The 15,516-nt window shown below is 48.3% G+C and overlaps 1 protein-coding gene across 4 annotated transcripts in view; it reads right to left on the bottom strand.

Moving 5' to 3' along the window:
- Positions 1–15,516, bottom strand: part of OTUD4 (OTU deubiquitinase 4) — a 389,728-nt gene that overhangs the window by 78,604 nt on the left and 295,608 nt on the right. For all 4 annotated transcript variants that reach the window (XM_085641615.1, XM_085641618.1, XM_085641617.1 and 1 more), the window contains 2 exons: positions 11,040–11,306; positions 1,843–1,883 (listed from right to left, as the gene is read on the bottom strand). In XM_085641615.1, the coding sequence (XP_085497741.1) occupies positions 1,843–1,883; positions 11,040–11,306 (308 nt within the window). The remainder of the gene's footprint in view (positions 1–1,842; positions 1,884–11,039; positions 11,307–15,516) is intronic.

Here is a 15,516-nt window from a genome sequence, read left to right on the forward strand (position 1 = left end):
CCTCTCCCTCCCCCGTCCCTTCCTCCCCCTCCCCTCCCTCCCCCCCTCCCCCGTCCCTTCCTCCCCCCTCCCCTCCATCCCTCCTTCCCCCCTCCCACCCCCCTCTCCCTCTCCCCCTCCTCTCCCCCTCCCCCTCCCTCCCCCTCCTCTCCCCCTCCCTCCCCCTCCTCTCCTCTCCCCCTCCCTCCCCCTCCTCTCCCCCTGCTCTCCCCCTCCCTCCCCCTCCCTCCCCCTCCTCTCCCCCTCCCTCCCCCTCCTCTCCCCCTTTCCCTCTCCCCCTCCCCCTCCTCTCCCCCTTTCCCTCTCCCCCTCCCCCTCCTCTCCCCCTCCCTCTCCCCCTCCCTCTCCCCCTCCCTCCCCCCCTCCTCTCCCCCTCCGTCTCCCTCTCCCCCTCCCTCTCCCCCTCCCTCCCCCCCCTCCTCTCCCCCTCCGTCTCCCTCTCCCCGTCCATCTCCCCCTCCCTCCGTCTCCCTCTCCCCCTCCGTCTTCCTCCCTCTCCCTCTCCCTCTCCCTCCCCCTCTCCCTCCCCCTTCCCTCTCCCTCCCTCTCCCTCCCCCTTCCCTCTCCCTCCCCCTTCCCTCTCCCTCCCTCTCCCTCCCCCTTCCCTCTCCCTCCCCCTCCCCCTTCCCTCTCCCTCCCTCCCTCTCCCTCCCCCTTCCCTCTCCCTCCCTCTCCCTCCCCCTCTCCCTCCCCCTCTCCCTCCCCCTCCCCCTCTCCCCTCCCTCTCCCTCCCCCCTCCCCCTCCACCTCCACCTCCCCCTCCCTCCCAACCTCCCACCTCCGCCCCTCCCTCCCCTCCCTCCCTCCCCCCCCTCCCTCCGCCCCATCCCCCTCCCCCCCTCCGTCTCTCAGCCCCATCCTCCCTCCCCCCTCCGTCTCTCAGCCCCATCCTCCCTCCCCCCTCCGTCTCTCCGCCCCTCCCTCCGTCTCTCCCCCCTATCCCTCCCTCTGCCTCCCCCATCCCTTCTGCCTCCCCCATCCCTTCTGCCTCCCCCATCCCTTCTGCCTCCCCCATCCCTTCTGCCTCCCCCATCCCTTCTGCCTCCCCCATCCCTTCTGCCTCCCCCATCCCTTCTGCCTCCCCCATCCCTTCTGCCTCCCCCATCCCTTCTGCCTCCCCCATCCCTTCTGCCTCCCCCATCCCTTCTGCCTCCCCCATCCCTTCTGTCTCCCCCATCCCTTCTGCCTCCCCCATCCCTTCTGTCTCCCCCATCCCTTCTGTCTCCCCCATCCCTTCTGTCTCCCCCATCCCTTCTGTCTCCCCCATCCCTTCTGTCTCCCCCATCCCTTCTGTCTCCCCCATCCCTTCTGTCTCCCCCATCCCTTCTGTCTCCCCCATCCCTTCTGTCTCCCCCATCCCTTCTGTCTCCCCCATCCCTTCTGTCTCCCACATCCCTCCCTCTGTCTCCCACATCCCTCCCTCTGTCTCCCACATCCCTCCCTCTGTCTCCCACATCCCTCCCTCTGTCTCCCACATCCCTCCCTCTGTCTCCCACATCCCTCCCTCTGTCTCCCACATCCCTCCCTCTGTCTCCCACATCCCTCCCTCTGTCTCCCCCCCATCCCTCCCTCTGTCTCCCCCCCATCCCAATCCCATATTAAAGATTTTTAAAAAACACATTCAAAAACGTATTTAAAATTTTGAAGTTTTCGATCAGTGTTCACATGTCCAACAACAGTACTTAAAGAAGCTATTCGAATTTGGAAGGGGGGGGGGAAACTGGTCAAAAACATACAAAGTTATAGGCCAACAATTATTTTAAAATTACTGAAAGCCAATGAAGCACAAATGCAAAACTGGCAGTTATGTAGTACATCAATATGTTGGAAGATTGTACTCACCTTCAGGCCAAGGTTGAAGAAGAACTGAAGGATACTTTTATCTATGTAAAAAAAAAAAAAAAAACCTGTTAATGGTCTTCAATGGGTATTAAAAATCCTAAAGAATCAATACCCAGCAGCGCACAACAAGCCAGGTGTGGTGTTGACATATACGAAGCTCATTGCAGAAACATTTACACATACATGTAATTATGAAACAGTGGATAAGCGATATGTTGGTAATACATATCTAACCCAAAAAGTCAAGTCTGCAAAAATAGTGTGGCAATTGTAACGATCAAAGACGAGGTGTAGAAAGAGAAAAGCATAACCCTAACAGTAGGTAACATACACATGTTCACTCAAAACCAACTAATTTGACAATCCTCTAGGGAGAAAAGGCATAACACATTGCATCATTCAGTATGCCATCTATACATGACGAACAAGTTACTTACCTTCGGTAATGATACATCTGTAACAGACATGTATTAGTTATGGATTCCTCACCTAGACTGGATCCGGAGAATTTTTTCTTCAGCAGTACCCCTGTGTGGAGTTTGAAAACCTTAAGAAATTCTTTAAAATTGCACTAACAAAAACGATTTTACTTACCTGTTTGCAGGAAATGTCCCCAAGTAGTATCCAGGTATACTACTCTGAGTAAGAAAAGTAATCTCAAAAATAGCTTGCCTGTAATTTTACTGAAAAACCCATTCAAGTCTATGTACTGTATTTAACAAGTATTGCATTTCTTTGAAACCATACTGTAAGTCAAAACCAAGTGCATATACAATTTCAATTCAAACTGTTTACTAATGTAAAGTATTTATTGCTTACCTGTGCCAGAGTTGCTTGGTTCTAGAAAATAAAATAACTAAAATAATGTTTTCATACAAAGACAATTGGTTTGAAGTTTAGTCTTTCAGTGTGTGAATTCATTTGCTGACTGAGTGTGTACAACAAATGCTTAACACTGTCCTCTGATACTGCCTTACTGCTCGACCACACTACCACAAATAGAGAGGTGCTATCTAACTTTACCTCTGCCTACCTTTGGGATTCCACTGGACTATGCACACTATACCTCACTTTGGTATAGCATATACAGAGCCAGCTTCCTACACTTTGTACTTCCCTTCTGGATCTGGTGAGAATGTGCCATCTTTCTTGCATGGTATGCCCCCACTTTTTGCTGAATTGCTGAATGTACTTTGACTGAGTGTGCCCTGGACTCCTGCCAATCAGGTACCCAGGGCCTATGTTCCTTCCCTAAAACAAACCAAACCCAAATTGGCAAACCCTGGCCACCTGTCAGCCCCTGGTAAATGGTACCCTAAGTACCCAGGGCTTTGTGACCGAGGAAGGCCTCTAAGAGCTGCAGCACTCCTTGTGCCACCCTTAGACGTCCTGTACCCTTATACACACACACTGCCTTTGCAGGCTGAGTGTTTGGGTGCAAGACAAAAACAAAGTCGACATGGCACACATCCCTGTGTGCCATGCCCATCACCTACACTGCCATGGCATACATCAGTCACCCCTCTAGCTGGGTGCCTTATGCCCATGGTGTGGGCACAGGAGCAGGAGCCCTGTGCCCCTACAGTGCCCAGGTCCATTCCTGAGCCCAGTAAGAGCAGTGCTGCCATTTAAGAGTACATGGTGCTGAGAGCTCGTCAAACACGAGCTCCACAGCACAGTAATGGCAACACTAAAGACTGACGTTTGGTATCAAACTTCTCAGCACATTAAACCCACACTGATGCCAGTGTGGGATTTAATGTACCCAGCACCCCAGAGGGCATCCTAGAGGTGCCCCCTTAAACCTAACCTACAAATCCACGTCTGCTCTGAGGCTGCCTAGGCTGCCACCCAGCAGACATGTTGCTGGACCCCTGGGTAGGAGAGCCCCTGCTCTCCTGGTCCGGCAACAATGCACATCCTGGGCGAGGTGCTAAATCTCCTCCCCCAGGATGGGCAGGGGGAAGCTTCAAAGGCATGCCGCCTCTGTGAGCTTCCCCAGGCCCCTGCATCCCCCCACTATGGCGGGAAGCTTTGGCCGGAAACCCCAAATAAGGACAGGGGATGTGCCAGCCTGTCAACCCCCCCACCCCTCAGGTGGGGGAGGCGAGGTGAAGCACATCTCCGGGCTCTCGCCATCTTGAAGATGGGGAGCCCTACCCTATCAGGACTAGGCTACTGCCCCCCTCCCACAGGAGAGAGGCAGGATAGGGGGTGTACCCACCCCAGGACAGGGACCCATTGGTCCCTGCCCTTCACCTACCTGTAACGCCCCTAAATCTAGTATTTAGGGGCACCCTGAACCATCCTTTCCCCAGATTCCAGATTCAAAAACTACGAAGAGCAAGAAGAAAGAAGACCTGCAGCTGCTGAAAAGAGGAAGACACCAACTGCTTTGGCCCCAGCCCTACTGGCCTGTCGACCCTCGAACCTGCTCCTGCTCCAGCCCGGCATCTCTTGTGGCTAGCAACCTCACCAACCCCGGAGGACCTGGCTACCTTTTGGCTCTAAGCCCCTGGGACTCCCATGAGTAGAGGCTCTACTTGAAACCTATCTCTAACCCCTGGCAGCAGCCCGGAACCGCGAACCCAGCACACGCTGCACCAGCCGAGCCTGGCCAGTGCCGGAGTGAGCAAAGACCCTGAGGACGACCCCACGGCGACTGTGACCCAGAGTCCGGCACCCAAGGACCTCCCTCGACACTCCTGAAGAAGCCTGCAGCCTCAGAACAAGGTGCCCCCCCAACCGCGATCAACAGAGGGTAAGGTTTCCCGACACCTAAAGGCACCCCTGCACGCGGCGCCCCACGGCCCCCTGTGCCCAATCCCGGGGTACCTACCTATCCTCCAACTACCCAACTTACCTCTCGAAGTGGTGGTGGCACCTGAAGAGTCCTCGTCCCAGAGCTTGCAGTCTTTCTAAACCAGAGATTTCCCATTGAAATTCATTGAGCGCCCGAAGGCTCAAAAGCCCTCTGCACCCAGCCGCCCGAGTGGCCCTGGCAGTGAAAACTCTACACCTACCTACTTCCCCACTTGCCCTCAGTAAGTGACCAGGAGCCCAGCTCCCACAGCCGCGTGGCTTGCCAGTCAGCAGCCACCAAACAAGGCCCCCCTGTCCCTCATAGGATAACATTGGGCCTAACTCTCTCTGCACCTGGCCACCCTAGAGCCGCTGAGGGTGAACCAACTGTACCTACCTGACCCTGGGAGAACCCCGAGTCTGTGCCCAGAACCTCAACTCCGCCAGTCGAGTACTTACCCTTAAACCACAAACTCTATTTTCCTCATAGGGTAACATTGACTGGCTTTTTCCTGAAATTTCTTCTAAGTGTGGACTTTTCAAATCTTCAAATATTCACCAAAAATCAGCCGAGTGACAAAAACGAATTTACTCACCTGCTCTTAGGTGAGCTCCCAGTGCTGGATCTTGGTGCCCAGCACTGACTCTGAAAAATACCTACAACTGTACTTACCCTTAACTCAATTTTCTTCCATAGGAAACCATTGACTGTTTTTCTGTGAAATTTCTTCTAAGTGTCGATTTCTGCAATCTTTAAATATTCTTCAAAAATCGTATAATATCCGAAAACGTAATTACTCACCTGTTTTGGATAAACGTCCCAGTGCTGAGTCTAGGCACCCAGTACTGGATTACAAAAGTAACGAGAACATACTGTACCTGTAACCTGAATTTTCTTCCATAGGGAATCATTGACTGTTTTCTCTGAAATATTTTTTAAGTGTCAACTTTTAAAATAGCTAAATATTAGTTAAAAATCATTACAGTACTTAAGTCGACTTTCATCACTTGATTCTGAGAACTGACCCAGGACTGAATCTAGGATCCAGTCCTGGAATTCCAAAAGTAATCTAAAAAGTAATCTGTTGCAAATAACTTGAAGTTACCATTGAGCTCAATGTATTGTTGTGTTTAAAAATAGAGTTGCCTACTGCAACCACTTGTAACTGTTTACTAAAGTCTATTGCTTATTGCAAAAGTATTTATATGAAACATCTACTGTTGAGAAAGTATATTTTAAATCCAAGTGTCGGTTCTAAAATAAAACAAGCATATATTTTTTATATATAAACCATTGGCCTAGAGTTCAGTTATTGAGTGTGTGAAACCATTTGCTGACTGAGTGTGTACAACAAATGCTTTACACTGTCCTCTGATACTGCCTTACTGCTTGACCAAGCTACCACTTTAGAGAGTAAGGTTATATCTAACTTTAACCTCTGTCAAACCCTGGGGGGCTGTGGACTCTGTACACCCTGTACCTATTAAGAAACAGTATATACAGAGCCACTTTCTCACGGATCTCATCCTGGGTACCAGCGTCAGCCTCCCCAGGCGTGGCGTCGATTGAGGTTCCACAGGATTAGCTCAAGGCGTCAGGCGAGGCAGAGTCGGCGCCGGACAAGAGCCAGACGGCGCCAGAGAAGACTAACTGCACTCTTCCCTCTAGGGATTGCGCCGGCTTCGAGAACCTCGGCATCGGGAGAGGCCAACAAGAGTAGCACTTTTATGCGCTTAGAACTGTAGTGCTCGTTGCAAAAGACGAGGCTGCAATCCTAGCAGTTTAATGTAACAGTATGCCGCCCATGGTAGCCTTTTATGTGATTAGAACTGGTGCACATGTTATAGTAGACGAAACTGGAATCCTAAAAGTTTAATTCAACAGTATGTTGTCCACAGTAGTGGCGGGGGCAACCCGTGTAATTGGTGCTTCCCGCTTCTCCTGGAGAGGTCCTCCTCCTGTATCCAAGAGACGACGTTTGAAGTTGGGACTCTATCCACTATATTTGGGATAATTTTACGCTTCTGCCGTTTCAACTCCCCAATACATCAAGGGGATGGACTGTGTCTGTGTATAAACAGTCACAGATGTAACAGTCAAAGTTTGAACCTTGAGAAAGTTGTCTACATGACAAAACATGTGTCGGCTGTCTGCATCGACGCTACAACTACATGTCAACAATATCAAGAATTTATACAATTCTGTATTCACATTTGGACAATATCTTGTCCATCTGGTTTTCCTTGGTGTTGTACTTGTAATTAAATCTGACACAGCGTCAGTTCAAACTACCTTGATGCTGTGCTCTGTATTATCATTTTTGATTATGCAAGTATATGGAAAATCCTGTTTTCCTATACAGGGCAATACTGTTTGGGTGGCACAGTGTTTTCATTGAGCACATCTTTACATTTAAAAATCAAATAATTGCAAACGCAACAGACGTGCTGACCATTTCCTTATTACCACTATCACTTGTTTCTAGAACGACGAATGCAGCAGTCACGTCAGCAAAGCTTGGCCTCAACATCCAGAGGGGAAAAAAACATGATTCTGAAAGCCTACAACTGACAGCACAATTGCAGGCACTCTTGCAGGTGATGCACTGGAAGAGGTTGAGGCCTTCACCTTCTAGAGCAGTGCTAAAGACTAGCACGATGGCACAGACGCCGACGTCAAGGCAAGAATCGCCAAAGCAAGTGCTGCCTTCATTCAGCGAAAGATCTGAAGCGCCAAGGACCTAACGCTGCAAACCAAGATCAGGCTTTTTAACACCAATGTTAAATCAGTTTTCTGTATGGAGCAGAAACTAGGACGATAACAGTGACCACCAGCAACAAAGTCCAGTCGTTCAGACGTTCATCAACACTGGTCTCAGTAAAATCCTCTAAATTGGCTGGCCTAGCACCATTAGCAACAACAACCTATGAGAGCACTTCCCAACTTCCTGCTGATGAAGAAATAGATGCTGGATAGGTCACACCCTCTGCAAGCCCGCATAAAACACCACCAAGCAAGCCATGACCTGGAACTGTGAAGGGAAATGAGGAAGGCTAAGAAACACCAGGCGCCGAGGCCTAGAGGTGGACTGCAAGGACATGGGTTACATCTGGAGTCAGTTTGAAAGAAAATCCCAAGATCAAGATGGCTGGAGAGTCCTGGTTGATGGCCTAAATATGCTTCTTCGGTTCTTCAGCATTTGTCTAAGGGCTCCCTTTGAATTAATGAACTATTTATTCTTTTTACTGGATGCTTTGCAGATGAAGTGGGAGGTGAGAGCAGAAGTCTGCGGTTTGAAAAAGGTCCTTGAATGTGTTGAAGATCATCTTGTGAACTTGTGTGAGACAATGCAAAGATGTGAGAAGAGTTTGAAAACAAGTGCCAGAAATAACCCAACTATGGATTTTATGTGACAGGTGTTGGGTGTAGTTGGTCACTGGGGTTTGTTTAAGATAACAGTGGTCTTGTAATTAGAGGACTATGCAATTCAGCACCACGTTTTGTAGACAGTTTAGTTTAAGGGGTAGCAAATATTATGAGAGAAGCCCACTGGTATGGTCCCAAGGCTTTTGGAAGTTTCATGGAGATGTAGTAATGTGGATTTGCAGCCTTAGCCATAGGTGAAAGTTGAGCAATGGGAGGCTGTTGGCATTCAATGTACATTGTTAGTTTTTACTGTAACCTTGATGCTGATATAATGGAGTACACAGATGAAAGGTAGTTTGGATTTCTATAGGGATTTTGCATAGTCGAGATGTGATGCACAAATCGCTGCCGGGGCTCATCTCCTTTGGTTGTCTCTGTGCTCTCTCAGGATGGAGTATTTCTCCAAGCAATAGAGGCAGGGATGAGCTATGTTTCAATACAGGATGCAAAATAGGTTTCACTGGGCATTTCAGTCAAGCATGTTATAGTTGTTTCTGCACATCTTGTGCAGTGAAAGGTGTATTTTAGACTGTCTAAAGAGGGTTCTTGTGAAGTACCTTATATTGTTTTGGTTTTCATTAAAGGCACGAATTAGTGACTGTTTATTTATAAATGTTTTAGGGTAACTGATTATAGTCATGCGTGACTAGTGGAGTGGAATAGAACAACTAACGCAAATTAAAAGAGGAATGGGTAAGTTACGGAAATTAGTTGCTTAACATGGTGGGTAGAACTGGAAGTGGGCAAGCGAATTAAGAGCACAGAATAGGGCACTAGTGTGAACAATGTAACTGAATTAGGGGATTGAGTTTTGAGTGTCCGAGCAAGCACAGAAGTGGGGTCAGAACTGGGAAGAGTTCTGAGTGAGAGGGATGAGTGTTGGAATGAGTGAAATGCCAGGGGTAATTGTTGGGATAAGCGGAGTTGAATGATGAAATAGTAAGAGGCTTGAAATTAAGTTCTTATGAATAAGAGTGAAGTGTTGCTGGAACACGTGATGGGGGGCCTAAGTAAATATGGGGCAACTTTTAGAGCGTGGCAAAACAGATGGAAAATGTGAGATTTTGGGGTTTACTCGCTGGGTTATGGTGATGGGTACCAAGAAGGCCAGGTAGAAAGAAAAACATTTGTCACTGCAAATAGCTGGCTCTAAAGGAGATTTTTCAAACAGGTTTCCAAATAAGATTCAGCCACTCGGATGCAGAACATGTTACACAAGTAATGAGACTACCAAGCTCACACTAGTCTTCAAAACCAGCATGTTGCAATAAGATACTTTTATGGTGTCTGAATGCTATTTCATTATATAGCTAAGGTTATTTTTAACTTGTAGCATCCCTTTAACATTCTGGTGCCTGTAATAGATACACATGTTGCCATTATTTATATCAACGAAATTCAATTTTGAGATGCGTTTGTAATTGCACCCCTCTTAAAGTCAACAAGAAGCCCTGAATCACAGACTGTCCTGTTTAGCATCTACAGAGAGTTTGCTCAAGCTGTATGCTCGACCTTCTTTAAAAGATTAGGGGTCAGAAATCTGCCCAATACTCTACCATGATAAGGAGGAATATATTGGCATACTGACCCACACCTAGATTACCCACTGTCCTCTACTGGCTCTCCTTTTCTGCCATAATACGATTCCTCTTCTACAGTGGTCCCAGGTGTCAATGAGCTCAATGTTGGTCGGTGTTCTCGGGAGTGGCGAGAATGTCCTGAATGGTGGTAACACTTCCCTCACCACCTATTTTTAGGTCTGCTTCTGTGGGAGTATTTCATGAGAGGGAACAGTTTCAGAAGATTGAGCCTCATCTCTATTTTTTTTTTGTTTCTTTCTTTCCTTCGGCTCAAAGGTCTGCTACGTTACCTTTAAGTCTTATTCTAAGTCTTATAATTTGAGAAAATGTGCAGTCTTTCACTGTGTGCGAGGGTGGAAGACATACCACAGACTGCACGAGGGTCTGATGCATGCTTTTTTCTAAAAAAAGAGGAAGGGATTTTCACCCCAAAAAAATTTCAGTGAAAAATACCATTCACATATAAAGGTGGGATCAAAATGGCAGTTGAAGCTTGATGCCATTGAACGATGATGAAAAAGCTTGAATGTTTAAGTAAAATGTAAGGAAAAATGGATTAACAACGTGTTCGGAGAGCCACTTGGCACGAGCTGGAAAAAAACTGGAACTGTGAGTTAAGTGCATCTGGGACATTGAAACTGCTTGCTTCTTAAAGATACAGTACTCTTTTTAGGTATTTGACTCTCGGACTGGACGGGCTCCATTTCCATGGAAGTTTTCCTAGCACTTAGGTAAGTTTAAAAGGTTGTTTAGGATTATTCAGAAATACCTTCACTTAAGTGCTGCAATGTGGTCTTAAGGCTTGCTAAAATGGGGAGTTTTCTTAGAAAAGGTACATTTTGTGCAGTCTACATATTGGAGAAGACACCAGCTGTTTCACAGTTAGGTGTCTTTTAATTTGTGACATGGAAAACGCACCTATGGTGTGGGTTTGGAACATACACCATTCCACTTTTGCCATAGGTACCCTTGGAGTGACCAACATGGTGTCTTGTTATTTCTGCCTCTTGAAAACCCACAATGAGACCTCTTCTGACACCTCCCATGCATGTCGCTGCAAAAGGACCTTCTGGTAATGGAGAGAATGGCACCATTGGATGCAGCAGCAAGCCTCTCATGAAAGTGTGAAAACTCTGACATATACAGGCTGAAGACCTGCTCAGCTTTGAGGAGGAGTCCGGGCCTTCTGGCATTGCAGCAGCCCAAGAAGGGAAAAATCCGGAGGCCATCTTAACCGAGGCCACAGAGCCAGAAGATTAATAGGAGCTCCCCATAAAACCTGTAAGCTACAAGTCTGCATACAGGTGTGAAGCCAACCAAGACTTAAAATGCATTAAAAGTGGACACACATTGGACTCATTACATTTATTTACAGAGTATGGGCTTACCTTTGGGCAGATCATCCCCTGCTTTACAGAGTGAGTAAGATGGTGCAGTGGCTCGCTCCCCATTTTCATCGAGTGGAAACCCTGGGTACAGAGGGTCTTGATATGGATTCAGAGTTGGAGGCAAAGGCATTACTGGATGATTAACTGCTTGAAGAGGAACAGGAAGTGGTGTGAACTGCAAAGAAGGTCCCTGCTCCTGGGCCATAGCAGGATCCGGCTCTGAAGCCGGGTCTGGAACTGCAGGCACGGACATTTGTGTTGAAATACCTTAAAAGCAAAAATGAACGAAAAATAAGGAACCAAAAACAGATAAGTGCTGTTCTAAACATACAAGTAAAAACTATAATTTAAGCATCAACTCACTCATCAACCCTGCCCACTTTTGCCCCAAGTAAACATTTACTTGAGTAATGCTCTTTTTGGTGGTTATTTTAAATCTCTCCTGGTGCCCCGATGGATTAAGAAATGTGAATTAGCGCCACAGAACTGCTGAGTGGCACGACAAGGCTCTGAACACAGCTCTGATCCATCCCCAGACATGACAGCACTGAGCCACAAAAGGTGTCACCCTTTGCCTGGACCTCAGTTCTTGCCCTCATCGGAGGAGACTGCTGGCATCAAGATAAAAGAACTGCAGTGCACAAGCAACTAAAACTAACTTAGGACTTTATAAACAAAAACAGTAAGACCACTCCTCAGAATGTGTAAGAAAGCAGCCAGGCAAGTGAGGAATCTGTGAATAGATTCAATATCACTAGAAATATTATTACCAAATATGTAAGTAGCTTGTCCATCTAGAGAATAATTGTATAAGCAGATTATTAACCGTTTGAGTCAATCCTCATGCAGCACCACAAATTGGTGGGCCTGAGAAGATTACAGTAAGACGTCTTACAACATAGACCTGGCAAATATGACCTTCTCTGAGGACTTTGGAGTCAATATAATTGCGCAAGATATGGACTGTACCCACATTGTATCCAGAAATATGCAACAGGAACATAACAGGAACACCCCAGCGTATCTTGAATTGATAATGGATGTCCCCCATCTCAAACCTGAGTTAATGTTTCATGTTATTAGGGACATGAAAATAGGGCTCACTGAGGTCCATTGTAGTAATGTAATCTCCTTGTTCTGAGGAGGAGGAGGAAGTCCACATCTGCAAGATGCAGGACAAAAAGGAAATTACATCAGCATTCTAGCCATGAAGCACCAAAGCCAGAGTTCTGACGTCAGTTTCCCATCTTTATCCATTGTGCCCTTTGAGACAATGATCAGAAGAGTAATGACAACGTCCAGTGCAAAACCCTGAAATTAAATCTTTTGTAATATCTACTGTTTTGCAGCGTGAATCTTTCTGGATTCACTATGCTGTGCATTATTTCACAATCTGGTGGTTGGGTCCGGATTTGTAGTCTTTTTGTTTTTTTTGTAGCCCAGGTGGGCGTCGACGTCTCACCATTTGGTGTACCTCTCAAGACGTCGGCGTGCTTCCTTCGGGAGTCCCACCTTTGGGGCGCCATCTTCAGATTCTTTTTTCCGCCGTTGGGTCTGGATCGTCATCGAGAAGCTCCAGAGTTTTTAACGAAGGAAGAAGAAAAATACACGAGTTTTATCGAAGGAGAATTTATATAAGACTACAGAGAGGAAGAGCATACAGCCGGGACGACGAAGGAGGAGGAGATCGTCGAAATCTTCGACGCCCATTGGAAAATGCGCACTCAGAGACTCTGAGTGTAATGGACAAGACACCCTTTAAATTCTGCCGTAACTGCCACCACAAATACGCGCAGAAGGACCAACATCCGGTCTGCAACCTTTGCCTGCCGATCGACCACGAAAGCAAGGACTGCAACGCCTGTTCTGTCTTCACGCCGAAGACACTCCGGGTGAGAGAAAGGCAGAGGAGAGCCAACTTCAACATGGAAGGCAAGGGTAAGGCACCGTCGCTGTACGAACTGGGCCTCTCCACCGACGATGAAGACAACATCGCCGAGGGACCTGATGTCTTGACGGTCGCAGAGACCGATAAGAAAACGTCTGACATGGTAGGAGACACGTCGAATACGAAACCCCCGAAAAGGCCCTGAAAATCTGAGAGTGACTCTCGAAAAACAGAGTCAAAGTCCTCGAAAAGAACACCAGCGCCGAAAATTTCGACGACCGCGAGTGGAACCAAGGACGAAAGGCCCACCGGATGCTTCGAGAAGGACTCCCAGGTGCCGAAGGCCACCGAGAAACAGAGTTCGTCGAAGCAGGGCCACGAGGTGGGGCGTTCGGCGACAAAGGACAAGGCCGCGTCGACGCAAGCTCCGTCGAAAAGACCAGCGCTCGACGCCGAACATGCCTCCGAAATGGAGAAGAAAAAGAGAAGGCTCGAGGAGGAGATGGAGAGCATCCTTCAGAGGAAGAAGGAGTTCGATGAGAAAATGAAAAAATTCAAAATCCCAACGAAACAGTCGACGGATGTCGTCGAGAACGAAGAACAGGAAGAGTTTGACGCCGAAGAGAAGTCGAGAGATCCTGAAGAAGAGGAAGAAGACCCCTACTATGAGGGAGAAGATGAGGAAGAGGAGCAGCAGTCGATCTACGGCTCGGCGCCGTCGACGACACATGAGCTGGAATGGCAGGACATCGACGCCGAAAATCCCGAAGAGCCCGTGGAGACCTATCCTTCGAGGCCTTCGCCGCCAGACGACATTGGGGCATATAACATGGTCGTCAAGAGCGCTGCAGCAGCTTTTGGCGTGAAATTGGACAAGGAGAAGCCGAAAGCAGATTTTCTACTCTAAACACTGCTCCCCATCCAGACTAGGAGCCAGTTCCTCCCCATGCTCCAAAGCGTAATGAACCAAGGGAAGGAGGCGTTCAAGGACCCAGGAACTTGCAGATCCATCACTCCCAGAACAGAGAAGAAATACAAGCACTCCTCACAGGACCCGCCATATATCAAAGGATCAGTCACAGCTGACTCAATCATTGCGTCCACGGCCAGGAAAAGGGCCAATGTACCGGCAACCTCAGGGCCGCCTCCCGACAAGGAGAGCAGAAGGATGGACCTCACCGGGAGAAAGGTTGAGAGAAATGCGGCAATGCACTGGCGCATGGCGAACTCCAATGCCCTACTGAACAGGCACCAGTACCAGCACTGGGACGAGATGGGAGACCTAATCAAACATCTGCCCGAGCAATACCAGCAGAGAGCTTCCCATCTGGTGGAGGAAGGGAAGAATATTGCAAACTCATGCATTAAGACAGCATTGGACGGGGCAGACACCCCGAGCAGGCTGATGGCTATAGGAATCACTGAAAGGAGGTAGGCCTGGCTCAGAATTTCAGGATTCAAGCAAGAGGTCCAGAACAACATACTGAACACCCCTTTCAACGGTGAGACGCTGTTCGGTGGACGAAAAACTCACCCAATTGAAGAAAGAAAATGAGACGGCAAGGTCCATGGGGGCCCTGCAATTCAGAGGGATGAGAAGAGGCACCCCAGCTCGGAGACCCTACGGTAGGGGAGGAAACCAGCCGGGAACGTCACACCAGACATTCCAGCAAGGACAGCAGGGTGAAAGTCACGGCCAGCAGGGACAGCAGAAGCAAAATGAATATGCTACTTACCAGTATGCATCTGTTCTTGGCATGTTGGGCTGCTGACATTCATATCTGTGCATAGATCGCCGCCTAGTGTTGGGTCCGGATGTTTGCACGTTGTTGTCCTGGAAGAGTCTTCAAAGTATCCTTGGATAGGTGACTCCTCCCCTGGACTACAGTGCGCATGGGCATCCTCTCCATCCTCAGATTGTTTTTCGCCATTGTGGCAGTGATGGAGTAGATACAGAAAGTGATGACCATGCTTACAGTAATTCTGAGAGCTGCAGCTGCTACAGGCGCCGGGGAGGAGGGAGGGCGATATGAATGTCAGCAGCCCTACATGCCAAGAACAGATGCATACTGGTAAGTAGCATATTCAGTTCGAGGCATGTGGGCTGCTGAATTCATATCTGTGCATAGAATGTATAGCAGTGCCCTCTATTAGCAGCGGCTACCAGTGCCAGCTGCAGCGGTCTGAAAAAGGGTTTTGAGAACAGCCTGTCCTACAGCTGCCTGCTGTTTTGATTGCACATCTACACAATAGTGTTTGGTAAACGTGTGTGTAGTGGACCAGGTGGCTGCTCTACATATATCATGCAGGGGAATATTTCCTAGAAAAGCCATGGAGGCCCCTAACTTACGTGTTGAGTGGGCTCGTGGGGAAATAGTTAATGTGCGTTTTGCCTTTTGATAACAAATTTGGATACACTTAACTATCCATCTGGCTATCCCTGCTTTGGAGATGGCGTTACCTTTGTGGTGTGGGGCAAAGGCAACGAACAGTTGTTTTGTCTTCCTAAAGGGTTTGGTCCTGTCGATGTAATACATGAGGGCCCTTTTTACATCTAGTGTGTGGAGTGCCCTTTCCGCGACAGTTTGT

The sequence above is a fragment of the Triturus cristatus genome, chromosome 2_2 (genome assembly GCF_964204655.1).
Source record: "Triturus cristatus chromosome 2_2, aTriCri1.1, whole genome shotgun sequence".
In the NCBI taxonomy this organism is placed as follows: domain Eukaryota; kingdom Metazoa; phylum Chordata; class Amphibia; order Caudata; family Salamandridae; genus Triturus; species Triturus cristatus.